This window comes from Heloderma suspectum, chromosome 5 (assembly GCF_057233095.1).
Source record: "Heloderma suspectum isolate Gila_16-S chromosome 5, 16-S_ref, whole genome shotgun sequence".
Taxonomy (NCBI): domain Eukaryota; kingdom Metazoa; phylum Chordata; class Lepidosauria; order Squamata; family Helodermatidae; genus Heloderma; species Heloderma suspectum.
In genome coordinates this window covers 192,321,846-192,342,668 of record NC_139462.1, presented here as the reverse complement: position 1 = coordinate 192,342,668, position 20,823 = coordinate 192,321,846, and the positions used below count along the sequence as shown (strand labels likewise).

The following is a 20,823-nucleotide window of genomic DNA, read 5'->3' as shown; positions in this document are numbered from 1 at the left end:
TAGATGTTGAAAAGCATAGGGGATAAAATAGAGCCCCATGGAATCCTGTATCATAACTTCCATGATGCAGAGGAATCATCTACCAGCATCATATTTTGGAGTTGGCCATCCAAGTGGGAGCAGAACCATTACAATACTGTTCCCCTGCACCCTAAGTCAGACAGCCTGTTCGGAAAAATACCATGAGTGAACATATTAAAAGCTGCTGAGAGGTCCATGTCAACTAATAGGACCATTCTCTCCCATCTCTCTCCTGGCAAAGGTCATCCCCCAAGGGAGATCAAGGCAGTTTGTATTCCAAACCTAGGCCTGAAGCTGGATTGAAATGGTTCGAGATAATCAGTTTCATCCAAGAGTGCCTGGAGTTGATCAGCAGCCACTCGCTTAAACACCTTTCTCAGGAAGGGGATTATTATGTATTATTCATTGCTGGAGTTTCCCCACATCTAAATGGGCACATACAACATGGAGGCAAATGTGTTTAGTTGGATGAGAGTATTGATTCAGCTATAGCAAAAGCAACGTTTGAGCAACAATCTGTGGGAGTTTACCCTCCCTGTTTGGGGTTGTTATTCGACTACTAGAATTCCAATTGCTGAATAGACATTGCAGTGCATTCTTGCTTTACAATTTACCCTTTTGTACAAAAAGTTTTACCCTTTTGTGGGAAGAGATTGGTTGAAAATAAGCCTTGTTCTAGATCAACTACTTTCTCTAAATGAATCACCTTGATAAGGAGGAAGTGGGAGGTGATGTGCTATGGATATTGGGGGGGGGATTATTGAGACAGCTGGACAAAACGTTTTTCTGTGGTAACAGAATGGCAAGGTAGAGTAAACATATTTGTGCAGGTAATGTCTAGCGCATACCCTGGGACAGACAGTGTGCACGTGTGTGTATGTCTATACATATTACATATGTCTGTGTTTGTGTTCTCAGTTTATTGGATTAAATGTGTTGTGTTAAAATATCCATGAAGAGCAACCCAGAAACCTCTGCTTCTATGCAATCATCAGTTCTTTGTTTCAAATAAATGCAGCCCATGTACTTTCTAGACTAATCCTGCAGTCAATTTAGTTAGAACAGTTCTGTTTTAATACAAGATTCTCTTTCCTTTTCTTGATGACTTTGATGCTCTTTTAGGTTAGATATAACCATAAAATGGTACAGCATGCTCATCTGTTACCTTGACAACAGCAAGGCTTGCTGAAGGCAATGATGGAGAAGCTTCAAATGCACAAGCACATAATGTTAATTTTTCCTGGTGGTATTATTGTTGAATATCTCTACCATTGCTTATTTAAAATATTTTGAAATTACAGTTTCCACCTTTGAATGAATCATGACATTGCTAAAACAAGACATTTTCCTTGGCCAAATATCTACATTTAAGGAATCAGGAAGTTTGTAAAAGCAGTGTGGGACACTGATGAAAATTCCCAATTTGATGTGTATTAAAACATACTAATTACACAAACCATGTAGGATGATATCTGCTTCAGGGATTTTCTGGCAAACAACAACTGTCTTGTAATTCCTGGCATTCCTTAATAAGTCTTTAAACTCAGTTTAGTGGGATTTTCTGTCTGTTTTTCATAAGCTTTACTGGCTGTAGCTGATTAATTCCAATATTTGCTTGAAAATACTAGGTTGTGTGCAGTGCCAATTGTAAAGTAACTTATTAAGTTACAATTGTAGTCTTTATTTACACAGCATAATTTCAGTATATTAATTGTCTATGATGTAGGAAATATTGCCAGGATGTAGGCATTTCTCATGCTGGAATGCATACCAAGCACTAGTTAGTTGTGTAAGATGCAAAGGGTGAAATGAAATGCTTTCTATAAATTGGCGGGGGGGGGGTATAATCTTTTTTGGTAATCTGTAAATTTCCTTGGATGCAAAATAGTATAATATTTTGTATCAGTTTTGTATGTTTCACTAAATTAAGTATTTGATATATCAGAATCATTCTGAAAAAATCTTTCTAAACAAATAAGCAAAAAAATAGCATTAACCTTCTGTGCTTACTACATTTTTAAATTTCTTGCTAGAGAAATACATTTTACCCAAAGCACACCTTCTGGTATGAAATCTTAATACGAATCTATAGTCAAACAGCAGTCTAACAAATTTGTTCCAGTAACAGTGCCACCTTAGAATAAAATAACAATGACCTTAATACAATTTACTGTGCTAAAAGAAATAGATTTTCCATTTTACCGCCATTAACAATATGACTTTGTTGAATGTTTAATAGCAGCACCCTTTTTATTATCTCAGGCAGCCCCTTGAGTGGTGGATGTGCTTTCTTTATGTTCCCAGTAGTACTGTAAGGTTTCTTTGACAGTCTTGCTAGTATGAAGGAGTGAGTAGTGGAGCCAAGAAAATGCGGGATAGCTTTAGCACCTCTTGAAAGGCATGTGGATTCCAGGCTCAAATCCAGAATTATTGTCTGCTTCGCAATCATAGTTGTGACCACAATCTGAACCCCATATCTAATGCAGTGAGAAGCTTTGTTCCTTAACAAAGCATTTTAGCCTACATGGTAGATTCAGATGGTTCAAATTTATTGTTCATTGTTTTGGGCGGGGGTAGAGTTAGTAATAAAATTGTTTTTTTAAGTGTTGTAGGAGAAATGCATGAGTGAGAAGTAGGATGTCCCCACACGTCTGGCCCTTGCCTGTAGATTTCTTGGGCTTAGTTTTGCCCATACCCCAACAATGGAAAACTCAGTTAAAAAAAAAAAAAGACCTTGATTATAGATAGAACTGCAAATGTTCTAAGAAACTCTAATTTCTCGTTATGAAATTTAATCCTTTGTTGGAGGAATTTTCTTTCTGTAGTGTTGATCTTATTTTTAATTGTGCTATTAGTGACTGGGTCATAGGTTTTATTATTGTTATATTATGTTGGACCTATACTATGTTAGTTGACTGAGTTCCTATTGAAATCAAAGGGACTTAAGTCATGACTAACTTGTCCCATTGATTTCAACTGACTTTGTCTATGGAAGGCTCTGGAACATTGTGTAGCCTGACCTGTGCTGAGCCATCTATTAGAGGGATGGTAACAATCAAAGTCTGAGAGCAAGCAGTACCCACGGTTTTTCACAAAGCTTGATTCAGAAGCCAATGCTGCTTCTTGGTGGCCGCTCCCAGGCTCTGGAACTCCCTGTCGAGGGAGGCTAGGTTGGCTTCCTCTCTATTGTCCTTCGGCTGGCAGTTTTTATTCAAGGCAGGCCTTTTGGCATATACATTGGTCTGTTGCTCAAGGGGGATTTAATTGGTTGATGTGGTTTATGTCTTTTATTGTTGTGTTTTTAATTGTGTTTTTAATTTATTTGTTTTTATGTTATGTTTTAATTAAGATTTTGCTATTCTGTATTTTATTGTTAGCTGCTTTGAACGCCAGTTTTTTTGGTGGAAAGCTGGGATAGAAATTAAATAAATAAAAATAAATACATTTATAAATACATTTATGTCCTGGTGGATTCTGCATGTCTGAAGTAGTGCCTCTCTTCATATATTCCCCTCCTTCCCTTTGGGATCTGCTGAGGCTGGCTTAAGATTCCTGCTCCACACCATGTAATATCTCTGAGAGTGCACAATAGAGCTTTTTCTGTTGTGGCTCTGATACTATGGATCTCCTTGCTAAGGGAAGCCCACTGAGCCCTTTAGAAAATACTGCAATAGGGCAAGCTGAAATGCGCCCCCCTCCCCACATGATATCATCACATGGCATCATTCCTGATGGCTATTAGGAGAAAACATTACGTCCGCAAGCTAGTTTCCTCCAGATGTTGCTCTGGAGGAAGATACAAGAGGCGTCCAGACACCACCTGGTGCTCCTAGCACTACCAAATAAAAGACATAGTGCAGCTATTGCATCTTTTCCTCCTTAACAGATTTTCCTTAGAAAGAAAAAAGATGTAAGAACTGGTAGGAAAACATAGGAGAATTGCAGATGGAAGATGATAATACCTGGACCTTCTGTAAAATTTTGTGAACGAGGCAGGGTGATTTCACACTAAAGCCTTATCTGGAAGTACCCACAGTGAATTCCAACCACCCCAAATTTATTTGTTGTTGTTATTTGTTTTTTATATGGCACTGTGAGCAATAGTGTCAGATAAATTTAATAAATATTTAATGTCTTGTATTCAAAAAGCTGTTTTGTACACAAGACGTAATCATTTATGTGGACACCTAAGGCTTCAACTTACAGTAATATATAATGCTATTTATTTGCAGATTTTATTTAATACAAGTAAATCCCAACTTCACAACTGGATAAAATATTAAACTAATGATAGTCCCTATCCAACCAGCATGTTGTCTCTGGTTATTTTCTTTTTTTACGAATTGCTGTGAATCTTTAATGTCAAGATAGTGCTCTTTTCAGGCTGGAACTGTACTGCTTTTAATTATTAAAAGGAACAGAATGATGATCTTTCTAGAACATGTATTGCATTAGGTTAGAAAGTAGATCTGCTTTATGGAGAAATACGATCCTGAATCATTAACAGGCGACTCGGTGCTTTAGATCAAGGGAGGGCAGAAGGTATATTGGGATCTACTGGTACATCACTGGATGATTTACAGTAGATTAGCAAGAGTTCTGATTCCCAGTTGTTTAACTATAGCAACAGCAAAAAAAGGCTAGCCCTCCCCCTTAAATTAGGTGGCTGAAATGAAGAAAGCTTGGGGGGAAACCAGAAATAGATTTTTTGTATGAAAGGACTGTGAGCACATTTCTAGTACTGAAAACAAATTCTTGGGCTGAGAATGTGCCCAGAAGCACCCTGATCTTTAATACTAAGCATATGTCCTCCCCCGAGCCACAATTTTGCATCTGGATCCTGGTTGGTGGTGGACCTCCTGGTTCTAATAAAAAGCAATGCTTTTAGAACTGGTTTTAGTACTTTTAGATCTTCACACTGTTTTATTTTGCTGCTCGTTTTACTTTTGTTTTATATGCTTCATTGCTTTTACCCTTTGCTGCTGGTTTTATCTTGGTTTTATTATGTGCTATTTTAATGATTATTTATTGTTTATGTTTGTATTTTATGTTTATAATTTACTTGTATACTTCCCAGAGAACTCCAGTTATTAGTCAGTCTAAAATGTAAAACAAACAAACACAGCAGATTCCGCAAGATCCCAATAATAACCTCTGTGTAATTCATGAAGTCATACACAAAGATATACAAATATACGTGTACATCAGTTATTTCCCTAAAGAATGTAAGAGGCTTGCTGGATTTAATCAAAGGTCCATCTACTCTAGTATACTATTTTCCACAATGTCCAACAGATCTTTCATGAAGCCTGCAAGCAGGGGCATGAATGCCATAACCCTCCCCTGGCTTAGTGGTAGGTTTTATTAGTGGGCTTCTGGAGCTTAATTGATTGTTACTGTTACCTTTTTTCAGGTTTTCAACACATACTCTAATGAAGACTATGACAGGAGAAATGATGAAGTTGACCCAGTGGCTGCATCAGCTGAGTACGAACTAGAAAAACGTGTAGAGAAGCTCGAGCTTTTCCCAGCAGAGCTTGAAAAAGGTATGTGGTCTAGAAATGCTATGCTGCAGGGCTTTTTAAATATATAAAGTGCTTCTCAGATGTGTAGTAGAATTATAGCAATTTCCTAAAATGTTGATAGGAGATATGGAAAACTAGCCATACCTTGGCTATTGGGACTTTGACAAATAATAGAATTTTTGTGCAGGGTCACCACAGTTAATAGCTTGAACTAGGGATGCTGAAGACATTCAAGATGGGCTAAAATGAGCTCAGATTTCTAAGAATCTGACTTGCGGAATCCACTGTGGAGCGACCTCAGGCCACGCAGAGTCCGTGGACATTCAGATGTTCTTTTTTTACTTTCCCAAAATTTATGCATATTTATTTGTAGGAAAATACAAATGTTTCTGCTAAGAAAAAGTTGAATGGAATGGGGGACAATGCACTGAATGTTACATACTAAGGTGAATTATGTAAATTGTTATGAAACCTCTTACATAATTATTTGCATATTTCTCCGCATGACAAAAACATTTTTGCATCCATCTGTGAGCGGACAACGGAACAAAAGGTGCCTGACAATCCTTGAAATACAGATGGAGCAGATTTCACACAGTCCGTACATCACTAGTCTGAACACACATTTAGGCAAAAGAAATTCGAGCAGATAATGAGGGATGCAAAAACAGGATTTGTGGAGCTTGTTATGAATAACATTAAGACCAAATATTTAAATATATCAGAAGCAGGGAACTATGGAGGTAGTTTGGCTGTTGGATAATAAAGAGTTAAGGGTGTGGTAAGGAGGACATGGAGATTGAAGAAGCTGTTGTAGACATGATAGAGGGGTGTAAATTTTTGCATGCTGTGGAGAAAATGGATAGGGAAAAATGTTTCTCCATCAAAATTCTAAAACCTGGGGCCATCCACTGAAACTGAATGGTGGGAGATTCAGTACAGACAAAAGGAAGTACTTCTACAAGATGTGGTGATGGCCACCAGTTTAGATGGCTTTATGAAGGGGAAAGGAAAGGTTCCTCCTGTGCAAGCACAAGGTCATTGCTGACCCCTAGAGGGACGCCGCTTGCGCTGGCATTTTCATGGCAGACTATAGCAGGGTGGTTTGCCATTGCGTGACCACCTTTCCCCCAGCAAGCTGGGTACTCATTTTACCGACCTCGGAAGGATGGAAGGCTGAGTCGACCTGAGCCGGCTACCCGAGCCCTGGCGTCCGCTGGGATCGAACTCAGGTCGTGAGGAGAGTTTCGGTTGCAATACTACCGCCTACCACTCTGCGCCATGTTAATGGAGGATAAGGCTATCAGTGGCTACTGGTCACAATGGCTATATGCTGTCAGAGGCAGTATGCCTATGTGCACCAGTTGCTTGGAAACAAGAGTGGGGGTGATTTTATTTATTTATTTATTTATTTATTTATTAAATTTATTAATATTTATTTATTAATAAACAAGAGTGGGGGTGATGCTAGTGCACTCATGTCCTGCTTGTGGGTTTCCCACAGACATCTGGTTGACCCCTGTGTGAACTGAATGCTGGACTAGATAGACTTCTGGCCTGATCCAGCAGGGCCCTTCTTATGTATCCTCCCCTTAGTTTTAAGAGATTTGCCAAGTGGCATGGAGGGCTGCTCTTTGAGAAACATGAGTTCAAAATTCCGTTGGGCATGCAGAACCAGGTGTGTGTGTGTGTGTTTGATCCAGAACCTGATCTTTAATGCACTTTTTTCATTCCCCTTATCGGGAACAGCTGCTTTAGTTGTATCCTGACTTCTGTTGCATTTGTTTGTGGGCCATAATTCCTGTGTACAAAGGAGCTCTTACTGGCAACTGTGGTAGAAAGAGCAACATATGCCTTCTTTCTCCTTCCATTGCAAGTAATGATTGGGCATGATTGGTCTGTATGGCAATAAAGAGGAAATTTGTCCACTGAAATTGGTAGAACTTGCTTAACTTTATAGGGAATATTGAGAGCTTTCTGTAGAATGACAGTGTGACAATGACAAAGTTTTTAAAAACTTTTGGTGCATGCTTACCACAAACTAAAATTTCATGGAAGATTTTACTCCAATGGAGAGAGAACAGGATTGACAATACAGTCCTCTAAGTGGGGAAAATTCTGATCAAATTCATGCCCCTCCTTTTAATTTATCTACTTGTCAGATGAAGATGGCCTTGGCATCAGCATTATTGGAATGGGAGTTGGAGCAGATGCAGGCCTTGAGAAACTGGGCATATTCGTCAAAACTGTAACAGAAGGTGGGGCAGCGGAAAGAGATGGCAGGTAAGTAAATATTCAGTATGCAATTGTGAGTATGAATTGTGATTGTTTTAAAATACAGCTTCTGGGTGATTTTTTCACACCAAAAGGCTTTATCTAAAATATTGGAGGTGGAAGTATCCATATTTCTAGTATCCACATTTTTCTAAATAGCAAAAATGTCCTGGAGTTATGAATAGACTCCACCAGTTCTCACAGACTATTGTTCTTTGGTGCTTTGCTATATTCAGTAAATTTGCATCATTAGATGAATGGGATCAAAGATGGGAAAGGACTTGTAAGCCTGCATCCTTGAGAAATGACCCTTCCAGCCTCGCAGTGCTTCTGGATTTCAGTACAGACTGAAATCTGTGCTGAGATCAATCAGAGAAGCCTTTTTCTTCAGAGAGACAACCATCATCTTGTGATGCAGCTGTTCCCAAATTGACTATAGTCATATCTCAGACTCTAGGACTTGGTGAATGCAAGCTGGAGCATGAGGGATCAAATATTGTTCATAGCATTAGGTCTGGAGATCAATGCTGGATGAAAGATAAGTGCATATATAGTCACAGGGTGTCTGGTGGGTATAGCAGCTGAGCAAGTCCCATGGCAAAGAGACGGCAATGGGTTGATGTACACATGGTCCAAAATTGTAAAAAGGTCAAGCAGGGGACCTCTGATAAGTTAAAGATGAAGGTTTAACAGTGCAATCCTATGCATATTTACTCAGCAGTAAGTCCCACTATGTTCTTAGGATTGCAACCTAAATATCAAAGGCTGAAACATGAACAGACAACGAAGTCAAGATTAAATCAGTTTCAAAATCCAAGGAGTGAGGAAACATGCTACAATTCCTGTTGGTGGCCCATGCACACAGTCACCCTGTACCCCCTATTGTCCTGACAGAGCAGTCCCCATTGTGGAAGTGAAGTAAAGCTCTTGCTTGCTCAGGAGCTTGTACATATGCAAGGAGCCACTGGACTGAGGGAAATGAGTTTTCATCTAACACACAGTGATTCTAGTATTTATTTATTTTATTTTATTACATTTATATTCTGTCTTTTTCCCTCTTGCAAGGAACGCAAAGCAACATGATCCTCTTCCTCTCCATTTTATCCTCGTAACAACCCTGTGAGGCAGTTTAGGCTGAGAGACAGTGACTGGCCCGAAGTCCCCCAGTGAGCTTCATGGCCGAGTGGGGACTAGAACTCAGGTTTTCTGAGTCCCAGTCCAGTGCTCTAACCATTACACCTCATTGGCCCTCTAGTAAGAGACTTCTTGGGTTAACACAGTATTGCAGGGGTTCAGAAGCTCACAGGGTCCATATTCCAGTACTGGGTGGGGCCAAAGAGGAAGGGGACATAGCCATCTAGGGACCCCTGGAGGGCTGGATTTGGCCCCCGGGCCTGAAGTTCTGCACCCCCTCAGTATTGGAATGGTATAGGAAAGTGCCCACTGTAAAAACAAATTGAGAATTATTGGTCACAAAAATACATTTGCTTCCAAATTTGAGTCTTTGTTATGGGATTTTAATTATTTTAGGTGTGGAAAGGTTTGCCCTTCAGTAGATTTGATGCAGCAGAACTATTTAAAAAATGAAAAAATATGTTGGAGGTGTTATGTATTCTTAATTTGAACTATAGCTGCTGCATCCCAGAATTCATAATGTTAGTTTCATATTTCTGGCTACAGCCTTTTCTTTTCATAGTACATTAAATTATTCAAAGCATTATTTGCTGTGTATGAATGTTCAGCATGCTCAATTAATGTATTTGTATGTTTTCTCGTGTGTCTATAGCAAAGTGTTGTATAATTGTTAAAAGAATCAGGGCCCTTTTCCTTCTTGGAAAATTTAATCACTATCAGTTCTCTTCCTGCTTCCTGAACTAGTTGTTAGCATTTCATGTTCAAGTAAAGTTTTGCTTGCTTTGGAAGTTCTCCGTGTGCAGACTCTGTACTTTTGAGATAAAATAGTAACAGTTCTGTTTGAAAGGATATGACAGTATTTATCGACTGGTGGCCTTGCATTGTTGCCTTATCTTCAGAATGTGGAGAGCTTGGGGGAAAATTGTCTATGTTTCCAAGTTACTCACCACAAATATCTTTTTATGGGTGAAAGTGTGATTTGAAGTAAAATACTACTTGATCTATACAGGTCTTTCTGTTACAGCAAAGGAAACTGAACTTCTTATAGAATGAAATCTAGAGTAAACTCAAGTCAATAATCTTAAAATATCCAGGCTACATTTCCTCCCCCACCGCCCACCCCGAAAAACCTGCTTTGGCAACATTTTATAATAGAAAGCAGGGAAACAGTATATGATTGTGTGGTTATTGATGATTCATTGAAACCTGTGTGGATATATGTAAACATATAATTATATATATGAAGATACAGGTATTATATTATTATATATTAGTTATATAATTATATGCTTGGAATTCACTGACTCCCTCACAAGAGTATCAAAATTGTTAGGCTATTTTCTCATAGTAACCAGAATATTTTTGACTAAATCTGCAACAGACATTTTTATATCTCATCAGTGTGGGAATTATTGAGGCCCAAGGATTGATACAGATACCTAGATATAAATGGATACACTAAATTGTAAGGCTGCTACATACACTTCTACACAGTGAAACAGAACAGATTTGTGGTATGCCAGGGGGAAAAACCACAAGTTGTCTAGTTGTTATGTTCCCCAATTCCAGTGAAATGCTGTTTAATAAGAGGCAGCCAAAAGGATCATGGGCCAGTCCACCGTAAATGCAGTAGCCATGAGTCTGTAAGTTCTGGATAATGCTCAGTAGACCCCAGTCCCCACCCCCCAATATGTGCATATAGACAGCATGAGAGGCTATTAGGGGAATGGTAGACCTATTTGTGCCTCCCATATCCCCATCCAGCCTTCCCTTTCATCTTGAAAGAAGTTCTTGTGCTGCTGAGCATGAGTAACTTGTACTAAGTAGAGGTGGAAGACTGGTTAAGGATGTGGGAGGCATGAATGGACCTCCCCATGGCTCATCACACTCCCTTTTTGTATACCCATGTGTGCCTGTAGGAGGGAAAGAGGATCCTCACTGCATTGGTCTTGTGTCAGAGTAGACTGGAATTGTGTGAGGATTCCTTTTGCCCCCGCTGAACTTCAAATGCCAAATCAAACACAGAGAAGAGGCTTCAATCTATGGCTTTTACTCCATTACCTCAAAGGGTCATACAGATGCAAATTCTCAGGGACTCTCAGTCTACAAGGAAATGCCTTCAGGGGGTTCAGAAGATAGCTATGAAAGTCGCCCACCATTTGAAAGAAAGTCAGTCTCGCTAGCCTAACTTAAGGAGCAGGGGGAGCTCTTTCTCTCTCTCTCTCTCTCTCTCAGGTTCTAAGCGCCGCTGTTCATGCAGGGCCAGTCGGGTTGATCTTTTAAGTTCCACCCCGTCCATCTCCCTCTAGGCTCTGCATCTGTGCCTTGCACCTATTAATTCAGATTCCCCAAACCCCACCTTTCCCTGTTTGCTGTCTCTCACAGGGGGGCGGGCAGTGAAGAGGGACCTTCCTCCTCCAGCTGGACCTTTGAAACCTGAGGAGCCTGCCTAGCTATGTCTGGAACTGCCTGGGAACATACCTCCCCCATGTCTGGTGGTTCTTCTTCAGAATCTGAACTACTCTCCCACTCCCTGCGCTCAGAAGCACTCCTGACATCATCCCCACTGCCATGAAGCCCCCCCCCTGCTTCCCCCCCGAGGGCCCCAGGCTTGTGGGGGTACTGCCAGTGGAAACAGCAGAGCAGCAAAGGGGCATGCAAATGTTCAGCCGGTTCCCAGGAACGTTCGTCCGGTCCATAGCCTTTCCAGTCCACCAAGTATTGCAGGCACACTTGGGAAAGGCGCGAGTCCAGGATGTCAGCGACTTCAAACTCCCCCAACACCAACACCGGAGGCAGGGAGGGGGCAGTCAGAGCGATGGGGATCACCAGAGACCAGTCGGGAAAGCAAGGAGTGATGAAAAACAGGATGCACCTTCATGGAGGGTGGGGAGACCCAGGCGAAAAGCGACAGGGTTAATCTAGGCTGTAACCTGGAAGGGGCCCATCTGTTGGGCTGTGAGCATCTTAGTGGGGGGGTGAGAGGGGAGGTATCGGGTGGACAACCAGACCCAACTTGCAGGGGCGGGCCGGGCTGGCGACGGTGGCCCACAATTTCTTTATACGCTGCTTTCGCCTGTTCGATGTTGTCCCGTAAGAGGTGGTGCACAGAGCACAATTCCTCCAAAAATTCATGGGCTGCGGGCACTGAGGCAAGGCCGAGCGTGGAGGGGAATGTGCTGGGGTGGTACCCAAAATTGGCAAAGAAAGGGGTTTGGTGAGTGGAGGCATAGTACGCATTGTTGTAAGCAAATTCTGGCAGAGGCAGCAGGGAAAACCAGTTGTCTTGTTGCTAGTTTACATAACAGCATAAGTATTGTTCCAGCGTGGCATTGGTATGTTTGGTCTGCCCATCCATCTGGCGATGGTGAGTGGAGGAAAGCTTGAGCGTCACATTGAGCAGTGCAAGCCACTCCCGCCAGAAATGAGCCGTGAATTGGGCCCCCCGATCCAAAATAAGCCCCTCCGGCCAGCCATGCAGCTGGAAAACATGTGACAAAAAGAGTTCTGCCATCTCCCTGGCCATGGGCAGCCCTGAGCACAGGATAAAGTGAGCCATTTTTGAAAATAAGTCCACCACCTTGTGAGCGGGGCAAGTTAGTGATGAAATCAAGGTAGAGCAGCTTCCAGGGGCCCAAGGGTGTAGGCAGGGGGTGGAGTAAGCCAGTGGGTTTGCCCGATGGGTCTTTCGCTCGTTGACAGGTATCTCAGGAGGCAACATAGGTTTTGACATCTCGGCACACTCGTGTAACACCAAAAGTCCCATGTAACACCATATAAGGTCTTAGAGAAGCCAAAATAACCAGCAGTGGGGGAGTCATGGCACTGATGGAGGACTTTTTCTCGGACACGTTTGGAAGGCACATAAACCCTGTGTGAGTAGTAAAGGAGTCCTCCTTGCAATGAGAAGGGGCCAGTTGCCTGTCCTAGTTCTGCCACCTTATCGCGCACAAAGGGATCCCGAGCTTCTTCGGTATGAAGGAGCTCTAGCCAAGAGTGAGGTTCAACAGCAGCCACTAGACTGTGTATGTGGGGGAAGGATCAGGCTGGGGGAGGGGCTCTCCTCACCTCCTGGCTGTAGGTCTGGCTTATGGGAGAGTGCGTCCGCCTGTTGGTTGTCAGTGGCTCTCATGTGGCAGATCTTAAGGTTAAATCGTGAAAAAAAAATAAAGACCACCTAATTTGATGCTGATTTAAGGCTCGGGCTGTCCAGAGATGTACCAGGTTACGATGGTCAGTACTCACTTCGACTGGGTGCTGTGCCCCCTCCAAAAGATGACGCCACATCTCTAAAGCACACTTTATGGCTAACAGTTCTTTCTCCCAGATGGTATAATTCCACTCGGACATGTTTAATTTTGTGGAGTGGTAAGCACAAGGCTGCAGCTCACCTCCTGCTGGTCCTGGCTGGAGGAGTACAGCCCCCACCACAAAGTCAGAGGCGTCTGTTTGCACTACAAAAGGCTTCCGTGGGTCGGGATGTAAAAGGATCGGCTCAGAACTAAATAGCCTTTTCAGCTCTTCAAAAGGCTGTTGGGTGGAGGCAGTCCAGTGAAAGGGAGATTTCTTGCTTTTGAGGGGGTCTGTGAGAGGAGTTGTCAGTCTTGCATAGCCAGGCAGGAACTTTCTGTAGAAATTGGCAAAACCCAGGAAATGTTGTAAGTCCTTCTTGGTGGATGGAGCCTGCGAGGAGAGGACGGCTTGGACCTTTGCAGGATCCATCTTGATGCCTTCTGCTGAAATAATATAACCCAGGTAGTCCAAGGATGTCAAGTCGAAAGCACATTTCTCCAGCTTAACAAAGAGACAGTGTTCCCGGAGGCACTGTAAGACAGCTTCCACATGTTGTTGATGGGAGTGGGGGTCTGAAGAAAATATAAGTAAGTCATTGAAATAAATTATAAGAAAAGTGTCCAAATAGTCCCGGAAAAAGGCATTCATAAAAGGCGAAAACGTAGAGGGAGCGGACGCTAGGTTGAAAGGCATGACTAAATATTCATACGATCCATACCTAGAATTGAAACTGGTCTTCCACTCATCCCCCTCCCAAATGCAAATCAGATTATAGGCGCCACACAGGTCCAATTTAGTGAAAATCTTGGCTCGCCCCAGGCGATCGAAGCATCGCAGGAATTAGAGGGAGAGGGTATTTGTCAGGGATAGTAATGGCATTGACGTTCCTGTAGTCTTGGACGGGATGTGGCTCCCCCAATTTCTTCACGAACATAGTGGGAGCACTGGCAGGGGAGGTGGAGGGGCGAATGAACCCGCGCCGCAGGCTAGTGTCCAAAAACTCCCTCAGAACTCAGAGTTCTGGCTCTGACATAGAGTACAGTGGGCCAGCCGGGATGGTAGCTCCTGGGATCAGGTTAATGGCTCAATTGTAGGGGCGGTGGGGGGGCTGTCCGTTGGCTTCCTTTTTGTCAAAAATATCCTGGAAAGCCGCGGGTTCATTTTCTGGTAGGATCACTGGAGCAGCAGAACTATTTGGGGAAGATGAGGAGGGAGAGGAAAGGGTTAAGGCCTGAGCTGGGGCTGTCTTAGCTCCCAGGAAGCAATGCTGTTGGCAGTAGGGGGATAAGAACTGCACTTGATGAAGCTGCTAAGAAATCTGAGGATTATTTGAGGAAATCTGAGAGCCAGGATATGCCCAGCACAATTGGGTATTAGGGCACCTTGGCCAGGTGAAATTGAATCTGCTTGACGTGCCCTTGGGAACGTAGGGTGACTGGAGTTGTAATCCGAGTGACTGCTCCGGAAGAGAGAGGATGGCCGTCGATAGTCCCCACTTTCAAGCGGGTAGGTAGGAGTAGAGCAGAAATGTTGCGTTGTTGAGCAAATGTTTCATCCATAAAACTGGTAGTAGCCCCAGAGTCCACCAGCGCCATGACATCTCCCCCCGCAACTGAGAAGAGTGGAGCTGCACAGAAAGCAGCAGATGGGACGGGGGGGATGCATGGGAGGCGTGCCCCGGGTGCGGATGGTGCCTCCTCACTGGAGACCCTCAACAGACTTGTGGGGCGGCCTAGTAAGGCTTGACAGGCAGGAGGTGGAGCAGGAGGTGGGGCTGTCGGTTGGGATCAACAGAATCTGGCAAAGTGACCCTTCTTTCCAAACCTGAAACACCGACATTCAGTGTGCCACCGCTCCAGTTCTTCCAGCAACAGCATGGATTGGGTCACTCCCAGTTGAATGGGGGTCTCCTCTGCCCCTGCACAGGGCCGCGGGGCGGAGGGGGCAGCAGCCACGGCGGAATGGAAGGAGGGAAATCCTGGCTAACAGAGCTCTTCTTGGCTTGGCAGTGCCCCTCCAGCCAACAATCTGTGGACGCAATTGGATGAGCTCTGCCAGCGTCGGTAGACATGGTGCCCGCACTAGCTCATCCAAGATCTCGTCATTCAAACCGCCCCAAAATTGGGCCACCAGAGCCGCATCATTGCACTGTAAATCCTGCATCAGCAAGCGAAAACTGGTCGCATAGGTGGAAACAGAATACTTGCCTTGCTTGAGGCGGTGAATATCCCGAGTCACCGTCTCTGCATGAAGGGAGTCACCCCCCCCCCGCCATTGCAGTCATGAAGCCCTGGTAGTCCACCAGCAGGGGGTCCTCAGCGAGAAGAAGTGCTGAAGCCCATTTAGTTGCCACGCCTGAAAGCAGGTTAATGATAAACCCCATACAAATCTGGTCTGTCTGGAAATCCTCCGGCTGGCGGCACATGTACAGTTCCGATTGGGTATGGAAAATTTGAAACAGTCCCTTGCCGCCAGCAAATTTCTCCAGCAGCGCCACTGGGCATTTTTGACGGGGAGGGATGGGGTGTGGAGCAGGTTGAGCAGCGACTTGTAAGGCTTGAACAGCACCCGTCAGTTGATTGACCTGATCATGAAGAGCCTGGTTCTCCTGCGTCAATGTGTTCAAAACCTGTTCCATGGTGCTGTTGGAGTGTGTGGTCAGTGAAAGAGAACGATGAAGAAAGGAGGGCAGGGGGGAAAGGACGGTGGGCAAGCTGTCAGGATTCCTTTTGCCCCCACTGAACTTCAAACGCCAAATCAAACACAGAGAAGAGGCTTCAATCTACGGCTTTTAATCCATTACCTCAAAGCGTCATACAGATGCAAATTCTCAGTGACTCTCAGTCTACAAGGAAATGCCTTCAGCGGGTTCAAAAGATAGCTACGAAAGTTGCCCACCGTTTGAAAGAAAGTCGGTCTCACTAGCCTAACTTAAGGGATGAGGGGAGGTCTCCCTCTCTCTCGTGAGGCTAAGTGCCGCTGTTCACGCAGGGCCAATCGGGTAGACCTTCTAAGTTCCACCCCGGCCATCTCCCTTTTGGCTCTGCGTCTTGCAGCTATTCAGATTCCCCAAACCCCACTTCTCCCTGTTCGCTGTCTCTCACGGGGGTGTGTGTGAAGAGGGACCCTCCTCTTGCAGCTGGACCTTTGAAACCTGAGGAGCCTGCCTAGCCATGTCTGGAACTGCCTGGGAACATACTTCCCCCATGTCTGGTGGTTCTTCTTCAGAATCTGAACTACTCTCCCACTCTCTGCTCTCAGAAGCACTCGGGACAGTGCCCAAGGTGTGTGTTTTTTTCATACAGAACAGGATGGATGTTACAAGCAAGATTTCCTTTTAAAAGTTGTTTTCTGTAATAAAAGAAATGAGTTATGCTCACCTGCTCCTAATGTATTGAAACTCAAAATTTAATTTCTTATGTTAAAGACCTGTTTCTGTAACTTTTATCTCAAATATAGCAATTGAATATATTCAGTCCACTCCTGAATAAATGCTTCCCTGTATCTGTAAGGGCTGGAAAATTACAGTAAATTCCACCTATTCAGCTGAAGATAAAATGCAAGAATTTTTCTTTTTAAAGCTCTGACTCCCTGAAAATGTTTCTCCCCCACCCCCAACAGTAGCGATATAATTAGATTTTAGCTGCCTAGGCGTACTTGGGTATGAAAATATCTCCCTTATTCAGAGCCTATGAAAAAAAAACATGTTAGAGGAGATGATGCCAAGCCATCCAACATATTTCCAAAAATGAGTCAAACAGGAGGGAGGCATTAACAAGTAGGAAAGCAGGACTGAAAATAACTCCCTGAAATTTAATTCTGAATTAATCATTTTTCAGTAATTGTTCTTTGGCTTCAGGTTCCTCTTAAGCATTTTCAATGTTCAAACCGAATTATGAGTTATGACACATTTCGGAAAGAAGTTTAAAGGATATTCTTACTCCCTTGTTTTAATAATTATATTTAAAATTATATATAATAACCAGCACAGATTATGTTGGGCACAATCCCCTGGGAAGCTCTACTGCCCAATCCCCATTGAAATGAATTGAAGTTTCACAAGAGTACTTCCAATTTTTTTTGTAGCTGCTATTCATTTCAGTGTGACTTGCAGATGCCTTCCTGGTGCATTGTGCCCAATGGCCATAGCATGTTAACAATAAGGAAGCAGAGTATTATCTTATTTCTCTTATACACAATAATTCTGAACAAAAAGTAGTAAAAAGGAATTCCTTAAATTTGACAAGATAGAATACTTCATTTTGTAGCTTGTAAAAACGTTTGTCTCATTTTAATAATTTTTGAAACATATCTGCTTATTGAAGAACTGAATTTCAAAATGTTAGATAAAAATGGATTAACTATCATTGAAAGCTTGCTCATAAATCTACAGATACTGTAAATCAGAAGCTAGTAGTATATTGTAGGGATGTCGGAGAATTTCTCCACGAATCTCCGGGAGGCCGAATGCCAACGCATTCGGCCCCCCAAAATTGGTGGAGAAACGGTCCACCCCCCCACCCCACCCCCCGGGATGGGACTTACCTTGGTTGAATGTCCCTGGCGGCGGCGGCTCCCGGCGGCGGTTCGGCGGCCGGTCTTCCGACCGGCTGCCGCTGCCGCCATTTCCAAGTAAAAAAACAAAACAAACGTGATAGGCTACGTAAATCTTTATGTAGCCTATCACGGCTGACTTTGGGGGGGGGGAGCGCGTAAGCAAATGGCGGCGCCCATGGGCACCTCCATTTGCGTACGCGCTTTTTTTTTCTTTTTCAAAGTCAGCCGTGATAGGCTACGTAAAGATTTACGTAGCCTATCACGGCTGACTGCAGGCCAGGGATGCAAACGGCAGCGGCTATGGCCGCCGCCATTTGCGTCCCGGCAGGAGAAGAACTTTCGTGGCCGGAGAGGCAGGGTGCTCCCCCCCGGCCAGAATTTCGGCGGGGAGGGACGGGGCGCCTCCCCCCCGCCCAGAATTTTGGGGGGAGGGACGGAGCACCTCCCCCCCACCGCAGAGCAAGTTGCGGGACCAGGTAAGTGACTTTCGTCCATCCCTAGTATATTGTCACTGGAGAACTGACAGCATTAATGCCACATACCTACCTATCCAATCACTTATTTTATGTGCAAACAATGTATTTAATGCATAGCAACAACACGCATTCTGTAGGATGGAAATGTACTATATTAGGGTAGATAAGAGAACACTAGTTTTTTGAAAAATAATGCCAAAATGTATAGATCTGCATAAAAATAGTGCAACGATATTCCCTTGGAAGGTGTATGTCTGGTAGTATCCATAACATGCATGAATTAATACATTTGTAAAACATACATATGGCATTCCGTTATAGAGCACCTAGCCTCAAATTATTAAAATAAAAGATGGAGATGACCTCTTGACTAGGAGGGAAAACAATAGAGACGAGAGAATGCAACAACCAAATGTGGATTGTAATTACTTGTTCGCCTGCTGATTTCTATTACACAAAATTATAGGGCTCAAAGGCACGTGAAAGTCATCCAGTCCAGCTCCCTGCCCTAAGGCAAGATTGTGCACAAATTAACCCCCTTACATATGAACCACATTATCCAGACTATAGAGTACCAGAAGCAGTGATAGGAGTGATTAAGGCACACCCTGCCACAGGCAAAGAATAGTTAAATAAAACAGAGAATTCAAACCGAGTGACTTTACTGTTATGGAGGTATATGGAGTATAAATGTAATGGCCAGATTTATTTTAAAATCTCTTGTTTGATTGACGGAGAATTATAGAATAGTAGGGTTGGAATGGGCCTATAAGACCATCGAGTCCAACCCCCTGCTCAATGCAGGTATCCAAGTCAAAGCATCCCTGACAGGTGGCTGTCCAGCCTCATCCTGAATACTTCCAGTGTGGGAGAGCCCACGACCTCCCTAGGTCATTGGTTCCATTGTCATATTGCTCTAACAGTCAGGAAGTTTTTCCTGATGTTCAGCTGGAATCTGGCTTCCTGTAACTTGAGCCCATTATTCTGTGTCCTGCACTCTGGGATGATCGAGAAGAGATCCTGGCCTTCCTCTCTGTGGCAACCTTTCAAGTACTTGAAGAGTGCTATCCTATCTCCCCTCAGTCTTCTCAAGGCTAAACATGCCCACTTCTTTCAGTCTCTCCTCACAGGGCTTTGTTTCCAGTTCCCTGGACACAGTGCTCAAGATGAAGCCTAACCAGTGCTGAGTAGAGGGGAGTAGAGAGCAACTCTCTTCCTTACTTACAGGGGATTTCTCATCTTTTCACTTTAAGTCTACCTTCAAGGTAATGAGAAATTAAAAAAAGGACTTAGTGGAGAGACAGGACAATAAAAATGGACGTTCTTTAGGACTATGCATCCTTTTCATTGCTATTATCCATAACGTGCAATGACAACCATCATGACTTCACAATATTTATTTTTATATGTATTTATTCATTACATTTGCAACAGCCGAACAGCCAAAGCTCTCTGGGAGGTTCACAATAATAAGTTACCTTATTTTAGTATCCAGGCATCAATTCACAAATTAAGGGTGCTAATGTGGTTATTGCAATTATACCATTCAGTAATGGCAATACATATTTTCTGTTTTATCAAAGTTCATGGCACATGAAGGGTGTTTTGTTGTTCAGTCGTTCAGTTGTGTCTGATTCTTCATGACCCCATGGACCATAGCATGCCAGGCCTTCCTGTCCTGCGCTCTCTCCCGGAGTGTGCTCAAGTTCATATTCATTGCATTGGTGATGCTATCTAGCCATCTCATCCTCTGCCGTCCCCTTCTCCTTTTGCCTTCAGTCTTTCCCAGCATCAGGGTCTTTTCCAGGGAGTTTTCTCTTCGCATTAGGTGGCCAAAATATTTGAGCTTCAGCTTCAGTATCTGTCCTTCCAATGAGCACTCAGGGTTGGCTCCTTTTTTTTAGTGCTGTTGAACATAGATTTTGGGGCTGTCAAACTAGTTCTTGGGGAGACATTCTTCTCAGGGGAGATTTTAAAGGGCTGGGAGATTATTTTCCAAACTACAAGCAGTAATGTGAGTTGATATGCTAGGCTGCTGAGTCACGTCAGTTGTTTTGTACTGCGTATATTTGCTGAACATGATTCTTTAACCATGAGCATACTTGCTCTGGATACTAATGTTTAGAAAAGACTGCCCTTTTCAATACTTTGACTTGAATATGAAGGTAGAGAACTGGTACAGCATAGTGGCTAAAAGGCAGAGCTACAAAACAGGTTTGAATAGAGATGTAAAATTTCCGGAAATTTCAAGGCCATGGGATAAAAAACACTTTTTTTTATTTTCTAGGAATTTCGGGAAAAACATAAATTTTGGGGAAAACTGAAAAATAAGCAATACTTATTTTTTTAGTGCTCTTTACAGATCTGAAATCACTTTGTTGCTTTAAGACAGCCTTCCCCGACCTGGTGCCCTCCACATATTTTGGACTTTGGCTCCCATCAGCCTCAGGCAGTATGGCCAACGGTCAGGAATGCTAGGCACAAACATCCAGAGAGTGCCAGGTTGGGGAGGGCTGCTTTAGGAACATAAAGCAGCCTTTCTA

The 20,823-nt window shown here is 43.3% G+C and overlaps 1 protein-coding gene across 5 annotated transcripts in view; it reads left to right on the top strand.

The window, feature by feature from the left end:
• The window catches only part of PPP1R9A (protein phosphatase 1 regulatory subunit 9A), a 189,435-nt gene that overhangs the window by 77,518 nt on the left and 91,094 nt on the right, over positions 1–20,823 (top strand). For all 5 annotated transcript variants that reach the window (XM_084858772.1, XM_084858771.1, XM_084858769.1 and 2 more), the window contains exons 3-4: positions 5,435–5,567; positions 7,709–7,829. In XM_084858772.1, the coding sequence (XP_084714898.1) occupies positions 5,435–5,567; positions 7,709–7,829 (254 nt within the window). The remainder of the gene's footprint in view (positions 1–5,434; positions 5,568–7,708; positions 7,830–20,823) is intronic.